This window comes from Oncorhynchus mykiss, chromosome 25 (genome assembly GCF_013265735.2).
Source record: "Oncorhynchus mykiss isolate Arlee chromosome 25, USDA_OmykA_1.1, whole genome shotgun sequence".
In the NCBI taxonomy this organism is placed as follows: Eukaryota; Metazoa; Chordata; class Actinopteri; order Salmoniformes; family Salmonidae; genus Oncorhynchus; species Oncorhynchus mykiss.
In genome coordinates, this window is record NC_048589.1 from 17,975,955 (window position 1) to 17,994,371 (window position 18,417).

At 41.0% G+C, this 18,417-nt stretch overlaps 1 protein-coding gene across 1 annotated transcript; it reads right to left on the bottom strand.

The window, feature by feature from the left end:
* Window positions 1–6,784: 6,784 nt before the first annotated feature.
* Window positions 6,785–15,817, bottom strand: cyp1c3 (cytochrome P450 family 1 subfamily C polypeptide 3; the record flags this gene model as incomplete). The annotated part of the gene is given in 3 exon segments (NM_001185033.1): window positions 6,785–6,977; window positions 8,944–9,195; window positions 14,168–15,817. A coding segment is annotated over 1 exon segment (1,581 nt).
* Window positions 15,818–18,417: the final 2,600 nt, after the last annotated feature.

An 18,417-nucleotide genomic window follows, 5' to 3' on the forward strand; every position in this document is an offset into this window, starting at 1 on the left:
TGAGTACAGGAGTCTGCGTTTGTATGAGGTGTGTGTGTGTGTTTTGTGTGAGTAAATATGCGTGCAAAAAAGTCTCAAGGTATAGGACAGAGTACAGGGCAGGTAAAATGCTAGTGATGGCTGTTCAACAGTCTGATGGCCTAGTGATAGAAGGTGTTTCCAAACATGTACCGTCTGCCAGACGGTAGCTGAGTGAACAGTCCATGGTCCGGGTGGCTGAGGTCCTTAATGATCTTCTTCCTTCGACACGGAGTGCTGTAAATGTCCTGGAGAGCAGGCAAGGTGCCCCCTATGATGCGTTGGGCTGACTGGCATTGCAGTTGCTGTACCAGGCAGTGATGCAGCCCGACAGAATGCTCTCAATGGTGCATTGGTTCGTGAGGGTCTTATGGACCATGCCGAAGTTCTTCAAGAAGAAGGCTCTGTTGAAGACACTCTTGTGCCTTCTTCACCCCGGTGTCGATGTGATGGAACCATTTCAGGTCTTCAGTGATGTGTATGCTGAGGAACTTAAAGCTTTTCACCCTTCCTACTGTGGCCCCGTTGATGTGGGTGGGGGCGTTCTCTCCTCTAGTCCCCGATCAGCTCCTTGGTTTTGTTGATGTTGAGGGAGAGGTTATTGTCCTGGCACCACACCACCAGTGCGCTAACCACCTCCCTGTAGACTGTCTTGTTGTTGTCGGCAGGGTAGGTTACTTTCTAAATGTAATCCATTACAGTTACTATTACCTGTCCAAAATCAGCTACGTAACTTTTGAATTACTCAAACTCAGAAACGTCATCTGATTAAATTCAGTAACTTTTAGATTACTTTCCCCTAAAGAAGCATTAGAAGACACAAATGTATATTACCAATTGAACCACATCTGTTGCAGGATAAATCAGTTAAAGTATACATAGCTGGTCATATATGGATGTTCAATTGTACTTTATGGGTTGGTTATGTAGGCTTCTTCTAACTCATACGTTTTCCACTACATATAATACAATTAAATGATATCTTTACATATCTTTAAATGTTTACATATTTTTGCTTTACTCATCTCATATGTGTATATACTGTATTCTATTCTACTGTATTTTAGTCTATGCCACTCCGACATTGCTACATCCACTTTTGGACTTGTAAATTATATATACAGTTGAACTAAGCTCATGAGACATTTTAAAGTTATATTCTTCAAGAATCAATGGTTATATATACAGTGGGGAGAACAAGTATTTGATACACTGCCGATTTTGCAGGTTTTCCTACTTACAAAGCATGTAGAGGTCTGTACACTTCAACTGTGAGAGACGGAATCGAAAACAAAAATCCAGAAAATCACATTGTATGATTTTTAAGTAATTCATTTGCATTTTATTGCATGACATAAGTATTTGATCACCTTCCAACCAGTAAGAATTCCGGCTCTATATGCAAATTGTAGGGGGTCTAGGGTGTCGGGTAAGGTGATATGGTCCTTGACTAGACTCTCAAAGCAATTCATGATGACAGTAGTAAGTGGTACAGAGCGCTTGTCATTTACATCAGTTACCTTCGCTTGCTTGGGTACAGGAACAACGGTGGACGTCTTGAAGCATGTGGGGACAACAGACTGGGAGAGATTGAATGTCCAAAAACATTCCAGCCAGCTGGTCTGCTCGTGCTCTGAGGACATGGCTAGGTATGCCGGTCCGGGCAAAGCCTTGCAAAAGTTAACACGCTTGAAAGTCTTAGGTCGGCTACAGAGGTTGAGAGCCCACAATCATCCTGAGCAGCAGGGGCCCGCAGCGGGCAAAGCATTTGTTTAGCTTGTTTACTGACCAAGGTCAGGTCACACGTCACTATGGACTTAATGTGAGACGGTTTCCAGGACCACTAAGTTAACCTACACTGATTGGTGGGATTTACTTCAAGCATTAATTTGTTTTTATTATATTCTGTCCATAGCAAGGCATTAAAAGTATCATTGTAATGTCAAATAGAAAAATATTGTAAGTTCTGCCACATGTTTATGGCTATGATATAATTCCAATGGGGGTTTCAAAAGAGGGGAAACATATTTTTGGGTTAACCAGTGGAACCAATGGAATATCACAGACCAACTCTGGAATACATTAGATTGAATTCGAATGCAAAGAAGGACTCTTTCGAGTGAAAACAATTAAGTTCTTTGTGTGCTGTGAAGTGTTCTGATGACAGACTGACATTCTTTAATACATGGAGGATCTGTTAAAGGAAGGATCATGCTTATTAAACTGACAGGCAGAAGCTGATGATTTCTGCTTTGGGTCCGAAAGCGACATCCAGATAATCTTGGGGAAAAACAGTCCCTGTTTATTTGAATTTGAACCAATAGTTCCAGCGATATTCTAAGACCATTGAACACTGTTGTGGAAACTGACAGTGTATGTTTTGTATTTTAAACCTCATAACTACATTTGTTACAGTAATATGACTTTTTCAAATGTCACCTTTCATTACATTTTTCTGACATTTCCTTCCATTCTAATGTTTGTCAAAGTGAAACTTTGGTAGTTTCTGATATTCAGGAGTGTCTACATTGAAAATACTGAATGAAAACGTCCCAGACTCAATGTTCCACTGTATTTTTAGGGATGGCACTGGACAGTAGAACATATTCTTTATGCGTTACTTCTTTCTGCTCAATCTCTCTGACGGCTTCTGTGTACAGTCACCTCACTATGGTTACTACTTCATCTACTAAACAGTCTTTTTAACATGCCTGTCAGGACTCTGGCAGAGGGAGAGAGATTATTTACAGCACAGAGCGGTAGCTGGTAGCAAGGGGAGGGAAGGCCGGTGTGGGAGGTCATTCTGTGGATGTGTGTTCGTGCAAAATACAAAGAACTAGAGCTGAAAAAAGGTTGCTCATACAAGTTTTGTTTTCCTGTCAGAAATCAAATTCAGCAGTCCTGGGGCCTTGGGCTAGGGGGAGGAGCGAGTGAATGGGGTGAAAGGGACTCTTTCAATGGGAGATTTCTGGGGTGAGTATGGGGAGTGGGGGGGTGGGGGGTGGGGGGGGGGGGCAGGCGACTAGCTTTGCTGAACTGGAGGCACATACTGCGGCTACTCTCTGGCTACTCTCTGTCTCCTCGCATGCGGCCCCCACCCACACCCCACCCCCTCCAAGCTCCCAATGTTGTCAGAGCAGAGAGGGACTAAAGCGGTACAGAACGTCTCCAGCCTGCTCTGAATTAACACATTTCAAAACAAGCCTCCCTCAGAGTTCACCCACAGTGCTCATTCCTGCAGGCTCCAGACCGAAGCCCAGCACAGCAGAGCTCAGCGTGTGGAGGCTACATGCACCACTGGCTGTGGGGATGGGGATAATGGGATAGGGGAAGCAGTGGAGAGGCGCAACTCTCTATAAAAACATGTATGTGAAATGTAGATGTATAGTATATATCAGTATTTTGTAGACGGAGGTGAGAAATAGGGGGGTTGCCTGGTATGAAAATAGGGTCGTGGGAGACTCCATAATCCTGAAGAATTGTTTTATTTATTATAATATCGTCTTTGTATCTCAAAACCACTGTAATGTGGTTAACTTTAAAAATCTAAATGAAAATGATTAAAATCTAAAACACATAATTCAACCAGAGAACGCCCTTAGATCATGGGAAAAGCACTTGAATCATTCCCACAGTGAATGACTAGGTCTGCTACACTATGAATCCACACACTATAGCAGAGTCTTTGACGCAATTGATATGGTGAAAACAATGTGTGGGGAGGCATTGTGGGGAGGCAGTGTTATCTGACCTTTGTCAGATTACACTGTTAAACAAAGAATATTTGCTCTGACTGAAGGACTCAAAAACTCCCCAGTTCATGCTCTCCAAATGGACATTAGCTGTAAGGGCCAGGATGCCAATGCATTCATTGACTTTTGTTCGCTATACATGTCGGGGAATGCTATTCAGGAGGACTTATTGTTCTGAAACAGCACAGGGGATGTTCAGTGCGCTGTGTGGCTATATTGACGAAAAACCGATTCCATATTGGATCGAATGGTGGACCTTTGCACATCTATGGCGGGACGGTGGGCAGACCTCTGCAATCTATACTGAACAAAAATATAAACTCAACATTTGAGAGAAATAAGCTTTTTGTGCGTATGGAACATTACTTTACATGTTGCGTTTATGTTTTTGTTCAGTATAGTTATGAGTGTGTCTCCCTCTGCCATATGAATGCATTATATTTGTGTGTATTTAGATTTGTGTGTATTAGGTATTTGTTGTGAAATTGTTAGATATTACTTGCTAGATGTTGCTGCACTGTCGGAACTAGAAGCACAAGCATTTCACTTAGCATCTGCTAAACACGTGTATGTGACCAATCAAATTTGATTTGATTTATGAGACACCGAGAGCAACTGGGGGCAAAAGAGCTGAGTACAGAACTCAGAGATACACTGAGTGTACAAAACATTAAGGATATCTGCTCTTTCGATGACATAGACTGACCAGGGGAATCCAGGTGAAAGCTATGATCCCTTATTGATATCACTTGTTAAATCCACTTCAATCAGTGTAGATGAAGGGGAGGAGACAGGTTAAGGATTACCCCCTTTTTTTTCCAATTTTCGCCTAAAATGACAGAACCAAATCTAACTGCCTGTAGCTCAGGCCCCGAAGCAAGGATATGCATACTCTTGGTAACATTTGAAAGGAAACACGTTGAAGTTTGTGGAAATGTGACAGGAATAGTAGAATATAACACAATAGATCTGGTAAAAGATAATACAAAGAAAAAAAAACATTATTTTGTATTTTTTTGGTTTTTGTACCATCATCTTTGAAATGCAAGAGAAGGCCATAATGTATTATTCCAGCCCAGGTACAATTTATATTTCGGCCACTAGATGGCATCAGTGTATATGAAAAGTGTTAGACTGATCTAATGAACCATTGCATTTCTGTTCAAAATGTTGTATCAAGACTGCCCAAATGTGCCTAATTTGTTTATTAATAACTTTTCATGTTCAAAATTGTGCACTCTCCTCAAACAATAGCATGACATTCTTTCACTGTAATAGCTACTGTAGATTAGACGGTGCAGTTAGATTAACAAGAATTTAAGCTTTCTGCCAATATCAGATGTGTCTATGTCCTGGGTAATGTTCTTGTTACTTACAATCTCATGCTAATCGCATTAGCCTACGTTAGCGCAACCGTCCTGTGGAAGAGACACCAATCCCGAAGAAGTTTTAAAGAATGATTTTTAAGCCTCGTTACAATTGAGACATGCATTGTGTATGTATGCCATTCAGAGGGTGAATGGGCAAGACGATATTTAAGTGCCTTTGAATGGGGAGGAGGGGTGCAACTCAGGAAGGTGTCCTTAATGTTTTGTACACTCAGTGTATTCTGCAGCAGGTAACTTCGAATGTAAACTACATCAAACCACATCCACTGTGCACACACCTGGTAGCAAAACTATGTGTAGATATGGGATCAGAGTATGACAATGTTCTATTTCATACCAAAGTTTGGTGGTTATCGAGGAGGAGTGCTAGAAAGATTTTTCAAACTGAGAGAGGAACTTGGTTGACTTATGGTGGCCTACATTTCCCCAGCTCATAACTGTGTGTAGCTGGATTCAGTGCTCTCGTGTGCATTAAAGCCAAATATTGATCCAGGTTGGATGTGACAGCAGAGATGAGGTGCGCTCTGTTGACCACGCCCCCTGACTTTGAGAAAGTCAGACGTGACGTGCATCCAGCAAACCCATCTCATTAGTAGCCCCACACTAAAATGATGTGATCATGAGTCGTGAAGACAATCAGAAATAATGTTAGAATGTTTTTCAAATGACTGCCATAGCCCCAAATCAAAAAATCTAACATTGAGTGTTAATTACATAATTTTGGTTGGTTGGGGTCACAATTTTCACATGGTTGGGGTCGCAAGATTATTCAGATTCGTGGGTTCGTGGGCCAAAAAAGTTTGGGAACCCCTGGTCTACAGAGTTGCGGAAGTACGAAGAAGAAATAGAAGACGTCCAAGGGTTGTCTAATTCTCATACATAGTCTAAGAATTTTCTGTGAACCTGAGATAGTATCTGTCTCTTATATGAGAGCAAATGTACAGCTTTCCTATCCTGGTATTCAAGTTCAATATTATAACCCTTTTTGGTTCAAGGTAGAACCCTTTTGGGGTTCATGTTAGAACCCTTTTTGGTTCCAGGTACAACCCTTCTTGGTTCCAGGTAGAACCCTTTTTGTTTCCAGATAAACTCTTTCTACCTGGAACCCAAAAGGGTTGTACCTGGAACCAAAAATGGGTATCCTATGGGGACAGCCGAAGAACCCTTTTGGAAGCCTTTATTCTAAGAGTGCAGACTGCCTTGGGTGAAATATTGATGAGTGGGGCCTGTGGCTGGGGCTGTGACTGCATGTGCCCTGTCCAAACCCAGGGTGTTGGGGGTCTGGAGGAAGGGCATGTGTGCTGCCTACACCCCAGCCCCACATCAATCTTTCATGGCAACACACAGACGCGACATCATGATCTATTATCATCTCTTTGACCTCCCTGTATTGTCTTGTTCCTGGCACTTGTGTTCTCCTCAGACTGACGTAAGCCACAGACACGGCTGAGAAGGCGTATAGGATTTATTGCATGGAGCTCAGACACTATAGATCGCATACAGTACATGTATAAGTCATCATAATACAATGGAATTATGTAAGTGTACTGACATTTCAGAACATTTATAATTGTTATTACAGTATGTACTTATGCAGACAAAAACACCATGAAAACATATCAGAATGGGTCAGAGGAGGTATAATTCTTAAAATATATCTACAGGGGCAACATGATACCCGCCTAACACATGATTTGTCCACATCACTGCAGCAACAAAGCACTTACAGTAAAATGAATTCATTCCACCAGTTTATATGAGCAAATTTAGGGTGGCAAACCTAAATACCCTTGTATGTATAACAATAGATACTTAAAATTTGTCCACATAGTCTGCATGCAATATATATATATATATATATATGTATTCTATTCTTAGTCTGCATGCAATATATATATGTTTTATTCTTATGTAACACTTATGTAGAAATCTGCACACATATATCTAGGTTATGTTCTTATTAATTTATCTAATATATTGAATTCTACTGTGGCATAATACTTTGATGGAGTTTACACCCAACTTCTATAAACACTTAGGAGGGATATATGTAACATGAATTGCTACATTATATATTTATAAATCTGGAGGGATGAGGTCTCTCTTTTTCAAATGTAAGAAATGTGCTACAGTTGAACTCGGAAGTTTACAAACACTTAGGTTGGAGTCATTAAAACTTGTTTTTCAACCACTCCACAAATGTCTTATTTACAAACTATAGTTTTGGCAAGTCGGTTAGGACATCTAGTTTTTGCATGACACCAGTAATTTTTCCAACAATTGTTTACAGACAGATTATTTCACTTATAATTCACTGTATCACAATTCCAGTGGGTCAGAAGTTAACATACACTAAGTTGATTGTGCCTTTAAACAGCTTGGAAAATTCCAGAAAATGATGTCATGGCTTTAGAAGCTTCTGATAGGCTAATTGACATCATTTGAGTCAATGGGAGGTGTACCCATGGATGTATGTCAAGGCCTACCTTTAAATTCAGTGCCTATTTGCTTGACATCATGGGAAAATCAAAAGAAATCAGCCAAGACCTCAGAAAAATAATTGTAGACCTACACAAGTCTGGTTCATCCTTGGGAGCAATTTCCAAATGCCTGAAGGTACCTCGTTCATCTGTACAAACAATAGTACGCAAGTATAAACAGCATGGGACCACGCAGCCGTCATACCGCTCAGGAAGGAGTAGTCTGTCTCCTAGAGATGAACGTACTTTGGTGTGAAAAGAGCATATCAATACCAGAACAACAGCAAAGGACCATGTGAAGATGCTGGAGGAAACAGGTACCAAAGTATGTGTATCCACAGTAAAACAAGTCCTATATCGGCATAACCTGAAAGGCCACTCAGCAAGGAAGAAGCCACTGCTCCATAAAATATCGTACTTTTTGTACAAGTGTCCTCTGGTCTGACAAAATAAAAATAGAACTGTTTGGCCATAATGACCATCGTTATGTTTGGAGGAAAAAGGGGGAGGCTTGCAAGCCAAAGAACACCATTCCAACCATGAAGCACGGGGGTGGCAGCATAATGCTGTTGGGTTGCTTTGCTGCAGGAGGGACTGGTGCACTTCACAAAATAGATGGCATCATGAGGTTGGAAAATTATGTGGATATATTGAAGCAACATCTCAAGACATCAGTCAGGAAGTTAAAGCTTGGTCGCAAATGGGTCTTCCAAATGGACAATGACCCTGAGCATACTTCCAAAGTTGTGGCAAAATGGCTTAAGGACAACAAAGTCAAGGTATTGGAGTGGTCACAAAGCCCGGACCTGAATCCTACAGAAAATGTGTGGGCAGAACTGAAACGTGTGTGCGAGGAAGGAGGCCTACAAACCTGACTCAGTTACACCAGCTCTGTCAGGAGGAATAGGACAAAATTCACCCGACTTATTGTGGGAAGCTTGTGGAAGGCTACCCACAACGTTTGACCCAAGTTAAACAATTTAAAGGAAATGTCCCAAATACTAATTGAGTGCATGTAAACTTCTGACCCACTGGGAACTTGTTCTCAACTAGCCTACCTGGTTAAATTAAGGTGAAATAAAAAAATATATAAAAAAATGTGATGAAAGAAATTAAAGCTGAAATAATTTATTCTCTCTACTATTATTCTGACATTTCACATTCTTAAAATAAAGTGGTGATCCTAACTGGCCTAAGACAAGGTATTTTTACAATGATTAAATGTCAGGAATTGTGAAAAACTGAGTTTAAATGTATTTGGCTAAGGTGTATGTAAACTTCCGACTTCAACTGTATAGCCAGTGCAATAAAATGATACAATTAACAAACACGATTCAGTTATCTGTCACAAAAAGTGATTTATACAATCAACAATCAGTTTAGCTAATGATGATAATAGTAAAGTATCGACATAAGTATCAATATAAGTCTTATGGTTGGTACCTACCAAGCAAAACTATTCACTGTTGTGTACATACCTTTTATAGTGCATTGGATTACTGCAGTCCATTAGTGGGTGCTCTGTTTGAAAGCACAAATCACAAGATTTTATGCCCCATTAAGTAATTCTCCTCTGAGCTTGGCAGAGATCTTGTAGTTTAGGGGCTTCAGTGTTAACCCATAGGAGCAGTCTAAGGAGAGGTCCTGACTTGGGTTATTCTCAAAGCTGCATTGGTGAATCAAAATAGCAGAAAATAAAAAAACCTCCACTTTGGCGATCTGGTCACCGATACATCGCCTCTTCCCTGCTGAGAATATCAACACACTGTTGGTCAGGTCCTTGTCAAGGGCACCATTTTCATCGAGGAACCGTGAGGGGTCAAAAAGATGTGGGTCCTTCCACTTTAAAGGGTTATGGTTGACAGACCACTGGTTAATGAAGACCACTGTGTCTTTGGGGATGTGGAAGCCTTCGATGGTGACATCTGAGGTGGTGGAGTGTGGGATGGTGAGGGGTACAAAACTGGTATAGCGCATGGTCTCATAGATAACAGCATCTAGGTAAGCCAGGCTGGCTTTGTCCTCAATACAGGGCAGCCTGTCACGGCCTACCACTTTGTCAATCTGCTCCTGCAGTCTGGTTTGGATGTTGGGGTATTTTGCCAATAAAAGGAGCATCCAATGAAGGCAAGTTGACACAGTATCCAGTCCCGCACCAATCAGATCGGACACAGTCCCTTCTGTGTGGGCCTCCGTCAACCCGGTATCATGGCCTGCCTTGTCAATTACCTGAATAATGGCGTCACTCATGTCCCGGGTCACTTCAGGGTCAAACGTCTCCCTGTGCTCCACCACCTTGTCTCTCACAAAGGTGAAAAACTCTTTATTGAGGTCTTTGAAGCTCTGGTAGACACTGCGGACAGGATTTGGGAAATATTGAAGCCAGGGCATGACATCGACCAAGCTGCCAGCCCCCACCGTCTCTCCAAACCTGTCCACACTGCCCAGAAGGGTTCTAAACTCAATGTCATCATGGCCATAACGCTTTCCAAAGCACAGTGCACAGATTACATTAGCAGCAGCTACTGTCAGTTCGTGAGCAGGGTTGAGAAACTGTCCATCAGCACTGAGTTTGAGGAAAGCTTCAATGAGCTCAGTAGCCTCTGCAACAACGTGCTGTTCAAATGCTTTTTTGGTCTGGCTGTTGGCAGAGTAGAAAGCTCTAATGGTGGACTGAGCGATCTTCCGGTGGGTCCTCCACTGTTTGCTGTAGTTCGAGAATGTCATGCTGTTACCACCAGACACTGACTGAAAAGACACAAAGTTGGGTCTGCCTGCAAACTCTGTACTGTGTTGAACCAAGGCTTCTCGTATTGCTGTGTCTCCATTGAGCACCACTATGTTGTTGCAGCCCAGTCGTATCTGATACACGTTGCCGTACTTCTTTGCCAGCTTGGAGAAGGTGATATGAGGCATCTGCCCCAGCTGCATGGCATTGCCCACCACCGGCCAGGCAAAGGGTCCTGGCAGCCTTCTCTTGAGTCTGAGATTCCTGACCCATAGACAGGCTTCTAGACAGAAGAGGAAAACAAAGGAGGCGACCAGAGCTGGCTGGACCTGTCCACTCCACTCTCTGATGATGCTGCTGCTCTTCACCCCAAACTCTGTGTCCAGCAGTGCCATGGTGCTGAGATGTTCTAATTCTGGTGCTCAATCCTTCAAATTCTGAGAGTGATCCCACTTTTATTTTGTTGAATGCTATTCCTGGTAACCGGATTTTTAAAATAGGTCCTCTTCTCCACCTAAATTCCTAATAAACTAAATAATAATGCTGTCTGTTTTTAAGTATGGTCAGTCCTACATGATCATCCCAAAAACGTAGAAAATGACTTGAGACAATGAGAAGGTTTTCAGCACCTCTTACACTACGGTGTCTGTCTCCTCCTACTCCGTGCTGGCTTGTGAACAGGCTTGATCAGGTTGAGTGGTTAGTAGTAGTGCAGTCGCTGTCCGTCTTCAGATGACCACATTAGAGGAATGCAGATTTCAGTCTTGACACTCTCCCTTATATCTCCTCTGTGGGAGGGTTCAGGGACTTAAAACTCCTATTCGTGTTTTTTTTTTTGCGCCGAAGTGCTTGTTCCTGCGGAGTCTTTCTTTTCCCTAACACTCAATGCCACGGTGAGACAAAAAGGAAAGCAGCAACCAGTCAGGCCCGCCTGAACCTAGGACTAAAACAGAAGGAGTTTAGATTTAGCGGGCCAGAGGCTCTAAAAGACTGGGCTGCACTACCTTTAAACACAATACAGGTACCACAGGGGAGAATTTAAAACATGGTGTAGTAGTTAGGGTTCAAACTTTCAGTCACACAGACCACCATAGTTAAACTCACCATAGCTAAACTCACCATAGTTAAACTCACCATAGCTAAACTCACCATAGCTAAACTCACCATAGTTAAACTCACCATAGCTAAACTCACCATAGCTAAACTCACCATAGCTAAACTCACCATAGCTAAACTCACCATAGCTAAACTCACCATAGTTAAACTCAGGGGACACTAATTGGTCCGGTTATATTCTGAAAATTGCTTGATTGCCTCTCTATAGGAACGATTCCAGACTGAAATGTAGTGTATGTAAAGCAAACGTCTCAGTGAAGTACCCAGGCTCAGGCAGGACTACTTGTAACTTTGGAAGGAGCTTTCTTACGTCTGTTGAAAACTAATGTATGCGTTTTTTATGACATGATGAAAAAAAAAAGATCTGTTATTTTCAGCCTAACTCTAAACACTACTAGGAATAGAATCCAAGATATGACCATGAAAGCTCTGGGTTTTGGATCTTGTCACAGAATAGATACACATTGTACAATACACTTTTATATGTTCTATATAAGTATATACAGTATTTACCAGAGCTTTTTTTTGTTGTTGCATAATGGCCCTTTTATTCATAGTAAATGAGATAATGTAGGTCTTAGGCTGGTGGCTATATCAAAATAGTATAAAAGTGAGTTCAAAACTGGGACCTCTGGCAATAACACTAGTCGTAAGGCTTTCAGAGAAACAAATAAAAGTTGTCCTATTGGGGTTTTAAAGCTATTCAGCAGGAATTGAACTACTATGGAATTCTGTACTCTAATGGACCAGTGATAGTAATGCTGCAAGGAGCGATTCTTCACTTGTATCATGTATTGTTGCTGAACAGGATCACAATTCAAATACATTTGATAATAATAAATAAATAGTTAGGTGGGTGCTTATATTTGTCCGACTTCTCACATGCACAATTTTTGTATTACACGCATGTGTGAATTGTACATGTCTTTTTATGCATATCCCAACTCGCCGTTATCAATGGCGACCCTGGAGCAATTAGGGTTAAGTGCCTTGCTCAAGGGCCGAGAGACAGATTTTTCACAGCGCTCTAAACGCTAGGCTACCTGACACCTGATGTGTTTCTGACAGTTTTGATGAGAGAACATGCAAGACTGATGGAGATTAGCTATAGAACATAATGAGCGTTAACAGTGGTAAAGACTAGATTGCAGTTTCATTATACGTTATCACATGTTTATTGCATTTTAAAATGTACCTTAGAGTGTGTATTTCCATAATAATCTTTATTTTGAAATATGTTATGCACCAGCTCATTTTCATTGCACTGTACGTGGAGTGTGTCACCACAAAAAAACAACACATTGCAATGGACAGGAGATTGCACTCCTTCCAATGATGAGACGCTTAATGGGTTAATCAATGACAAACAAGAGAGAAGCAGAATCCGTCACTATCAACCCCTGACTGTTTAAAACGTTGCTTTATTCATTCCAGATATCTGATTTTTCAAGCATATAATTAGTTTATTTAAAAAAAAAATTCAACACAGTATTTTCTATGATGAATCTTTGCCTGGACATTCAACGCATGCTGTAGTTGAGTTTCTTGGTTTGAGAGAGGCAGAGATTCTGAACATTACTTCATAAATTCCTGAATACGTGCTCTTTGACAAAGGTGAAATGACATCCATATAGATTTCAGACCCTTGAGGTGTAAACAGACATGCATTTGTTTAAATACATAAAGACCTGAAAATTCCATTGATTTGTGTAGTAGTACTGTATTTAGTGACAGTTAGTTTGGATATGAAGGGATGGGTTGTGTAGCTGGAGTGCCTGTTCAGTAGATTTCTAAGGAGATCAATGCAGTCAGTGTCTGGAGTTGGTCATCTCCCATGTATTCATCAGCATGATCAATCCCACAATTCCAAACCCACCTCTACATTGAAACACCTCCTAACTTTGTTGGGGACACTGAGCTTGAAGTTACACAATGCTGTTATCTCTGAATTGTCTTCACACTGTAGGCTATAGCAGATAGATAACTTGATTTCCCTTTAGCAGTTCGTCAGCATTTGTTATCTTCCGACAGCATTTCAATGTGCTCATATTCATGGTGTACAGTAGATAGTGGATTGGATTATAATACAAATCATTTTCATACCTGAAATATATCTATACAAATATTTTGTGACTGCTTAATGTGAAAAGGTTAACTACATTGATACATCACCATCTTGATGCGAGGAATCCGAAAAGTCCTCAACGCAACAAATTGTGGTCCCTTGGGTGTGACGACAACATTCACAAACACTCACAAGCATATTACACTGTGATATAACCTTCCATTGACTTTTGAGTGATATTCTAGTTTCATGCACATATTTTCATACGTTAACATGCTGAATACTGTTTATGAAGGAAGCGCAAAACTCAAAATGTATATAAAACAAAAGTATACTTCCTTAAAGAATATGATCAGGTACGTAGTTTGAGAGCCTGTTCAACTTCATTGACCCCACGACCAGACCCCTGGCCCCCAACAAAGGAGATTCATCTCTACCTAGCAAACTTTCCATTACTGTAATCATACTTTCAATTCTGTATCAACAACATTGCAAACATATTCAATTGTGTTCAGATATTAATTAAATATTAAATATGAAATACTACACTCTTCAACAACAGCATTCAGTTCAGGTTTGCTTATACTCACTGTAAAATGTAATTGATTGGCAATGTTGCCCACAATAATGGGATGAGATTTTTATGCAGGGGACACCAGACCGAGCAGCTTCCCCCTGAGCTTGGTTGTGATGGTGTAGTGGAGAGGCTTCAGTGTGAGCCCATAGGAACAGTCAAGGGTCAGGGCCTCTGATGGGTTGCTCTCAAAGGTACACTGGTGAAGCAAGACGGCTGTAAATAAAAATGTTTCCACCTTGGCAATCTGGTCGCCAATACATCGTCTCTTACCAGTGGAGAAGATCATGACGCTGTTGGTCAGGTCCTTGTCAAGGGCACCATTTTCATCGAGGAACCGTGAGGGGTCGAAGAGATGTGGGTCCTTCCACTTTAAAGGGTTATGGTTGACGGACCACTGGTTGACGAAGACCACTGTGTCTTTGGGGATGTGGAAGCCTTCGATGGTGACATCTGAGGTGGTGGAGTGTGGGATGGTGAGGGGTACAAAACTGGTATAGCGCATGGTCTCATAGATAACAGCATCTAGGTAAGCCAGGCTGGCTTTGTCCTCAATACAGGGCAGCCTGTCACGGCCTACCACTTTGTCAATCTGCTCCTGCAGCCTGGTTTGGATGTTGGGGTATTTAACCAAAAGCAGGAGAATCCATTGGAAAATGGTTGACATTGTTTCTTGGCCGGCTCCAATGAGGTCTGTGACTGTTCCTTCAACAAAGTCTTTGGCCAGTCCACTGTCCTTTCTGTGCTCAATCGCGTTAATGATGGCATCACTCATGTCACGCGTCACGTCAGGCGTGAAGGTTTCTCTGTGCTGCATCACTTTATCTTTCACAAAGGCAAAAAACTCCTCGTTTATATGTTTGAAATTCTGGTAGATGCTGCGGACAGGATTTGGGAAATTCTGAAGCCAGGGCATGACATCCACCAAGCTGCCAGCCCCCACCGTCTCTCCAAACCTGTCCATTCTGCCTAGGAGAGTTCTAAACTCAATGTCATCATGGCCATATCGTTTTCCAAAGCACAGTGCACAGATTACATTTGCAGCAGCTACTGTAAATTCATGAGAGGGATTAAAATATCGTCCATCTGCACTCATTCTCAGAAATACCTGCACAAGATCCATACTTTCTCCCAAAACGTGGTGCTCAAATGCTTTCTTGGTCTGGCTGTTGGCAGAGGAGAACGCTCTAATGGTAGATTGTGCAATTTTCCTGTGCATTTTCCACTGGTTGCTGTAGTTAGTGAAAGTCAAGCTCCTGCCTCCTGAAATCATCTGAAAGGACACAAAGTTGGGTCTACCTGCAAACTCTGTACTGTGTTGAACCAAGGCTTCTCGTATTGCTGTGTCTCCATTGAGCACCACTATGTTGTTGCAGCCCAGTCGTATCTGATACACGTTGCCGTACTTCTTTGCCAGCTTGGAGAAGGTGATGTGAGGCATCTGCCCCAGCTGCATGGCATTGCCCACCACCGGCCAGGCAAAGGGTCCTGGCAGCCTTCTCTTGAGTCTGAGATTCCTGACCCATAGACAGGCTTCTAGACAGAAGAGGAAAACAAAGGAGGCGACCAGAGCTGGCTGGACCTGTCCACTCCACTCTCTGATGATGCTGCTGCCCTTCACCCCAAACTCTGTGTCCAGCAGTGCCATGGCTATGGATTATCAGAACACCTATTCCTGGAGACAGATATTGTGAATGAAAAAAAAAAAGCTACAAAAAAGTTTAGTTTTCTTGACAACTTTAGTCCAGCACTCACTGATTTTGTTATAAAAAAGTATAATAATTAAATTAAATAATGTTCAAACGTGATTTTGTGATGTACAATGAAATTAGTTAATCAATTAAACAAGTTCCATTAGCTTAGAGTCCCAAGTATCCTTCTGAGACCATGGGGACAGTCTCAGTACTCCTTGGGAAAATATCTCAGATGAAGCTTGGTGAGTTAAGGTGAAGTTTTTTTCCTCTTGTCACTCTTTTCAGCAAGATTTAAGACTTTAGTGACTAGTTTTGCTTCAGCAAGGTGTCTTATATGTTTGCAGTCGGTGGGTAGGGCTGAGCATTATTTTCATACTCCTCCCATTGTGGTAGCCCTATATATATTATCATTCTGATGTTGGACCTCGACGCGCGCTACGCACTGGAAACAAAAGCGCGCAAAGACCTCTCTCTGCAGAGGTGAACTCCAGCAAATACGTTTAGGAGGAAAGTAACAATTATTTTACTAACTCGAATAGTAACAGCGGTATCCCATGTTAAATGGTTATACTTTCTTACGTTGGTTGTTATAATTTGAAGATTCAAGAAAATCTTATAGCAAGCATATGGTTGGTTTCTCTTTTATTTTTTTACCTTCTAATTGCGTAAAATGTAAGAACTGTTTACAATAACTTTTAATTTTACGTGTATTAATAAGTCATGGAATATCCTATTTAGTTGCAATAGTCGATAAGGTATGGGTTGCTCTTGTGCACGTCTGCATGGAAATTCTATACTTTGCATAAATAGCCTAATGTAAACTCTGTTTAGTGTCTCAATAAAATAACAAAGTGAATGTAATCATGATGACATGTAGCCTAATAAATGTGTGTTTAAAAATGATGGGTTTACAGTGAGTTTTGCAACTTTTCAGGTACTGTGCAAAGCCAGTACCTGCATTAGTCTTCCATTAGTTTTGTGCGCACGCTACATATTGACTGTTGTAATACCATTGTGATAGTATTATTCTTAATTTATAATTTTAAACATAATGTTACATGTAATCCGTTCAAGGCAGTCAACAGTACATATATAATTGACTAAATCACTCAACTATGTCGCGCTTCTAATCGAATCCCCATGTGGTACTCTGAAGTTCAGCAAAAGTTGTGCAGGAGCCGAGTCTGACTGCTTTCCATAATATTGAGCAAAAGATGAAACAAATAATATTTGTAATAATAATATTGTTAGATCTTTGTATCTGTATGAATATCGCTGTAGTTTGAAAATGACTCACTGTGAATGACTGTACATGGCTACAACTCAAATAATTATCTGTGTGGATTGAAATATAGTTTATAGACTATTTATAGAAGGTTTATTTTTCCAATATGAAGAACTACCATTCTACCACTCATGTAAAGGCCTCAAGATTTACATGTTTGTTTAAATCCAATGTTGCATTTTGCAATGCAGGTATAGACTGACTTGCCTTTCATAAATATGCTTATACAACACACTTACATTATCTTAGCATAGAAAAATCCATGAAAAATTCTTATTCACATCTTCAGCAGGTCTCATACTACAGCATATCTTCAAGCATTTGCAGTACAAAGCATAAAAGTGCCAGTAGGTTTGCACACGAGAGCCATGTTTCAATTGTGTGCTATCCAATGGCAGCTTACTTTTATCGCCATACACCTCAGGTGCATTTTGACATGGTTTTCTTTCCCCAAAACAAGACTGTTGAGCTCAAAAGAGTTAGGAGGAAACTTTTCAGGAGATCAGAAGGCTATAATGATGTTCTGGCCCCTCAAAAGGTGCAGGAGGAATGATGACACTCTCAAGATGTAGGTTTTGGTACCTGAAATGTATCGTGCTTTCATGCCTGGTAGCACACACACATCATGGTCACCCGGAGTCCTGTCCTTGGCATTCATTACAAAGTGCAGTTTATTCCTTATGGAAATCACTGGTCCATTGATTCTATTAACCTTTCAGCTCAAAGACTAATTTTAGTTCCTGAGGCAAAACTTTTTTCGACTCAGTGCCAAAGAATACATTTGCGTTTCTAGTTTCCCCACCAACTGCAAAGTTTATTTTTGCAGGGAGGTAATGACGCTAATTGAAGGCACTAAAACATTTCAGAAGTGAGGCCGTAAGTTAGAGGGACAGAGACTTCAGTAATGCTCCAGCACAGTCACTCATTATTGGTGCATGAGGAAATGGGAAAGGGGGGAGTGGGAATTCTCACTATGGGTGTTGAAGAAAGAGTGTTAAAGTGAGACACTTTTTCTATGTTTTGGTCTAGCTTATTTAAAACCTATATCATTGCATACCATATTTTCACAGCTGAGGTTATATGTGTATTTAAGGGATCAATCTGATGTGACTAAGCCTTTCTTAAGTTGATTAAAGTATGATTTCAGCTGAGATTTTATTAAACATGAGACTTGCAAAGAGAAGGTAGTAGCAAGTCTAGCAGGCCCTGTGGTCCCTGTAGAGTCCACATTATATTTATGTATTTATTTTATTTATCATTTATTTAACTAGGCAAGTCAGTTAAGAACAAATTCTCATTTACATTGACGGCCTACCC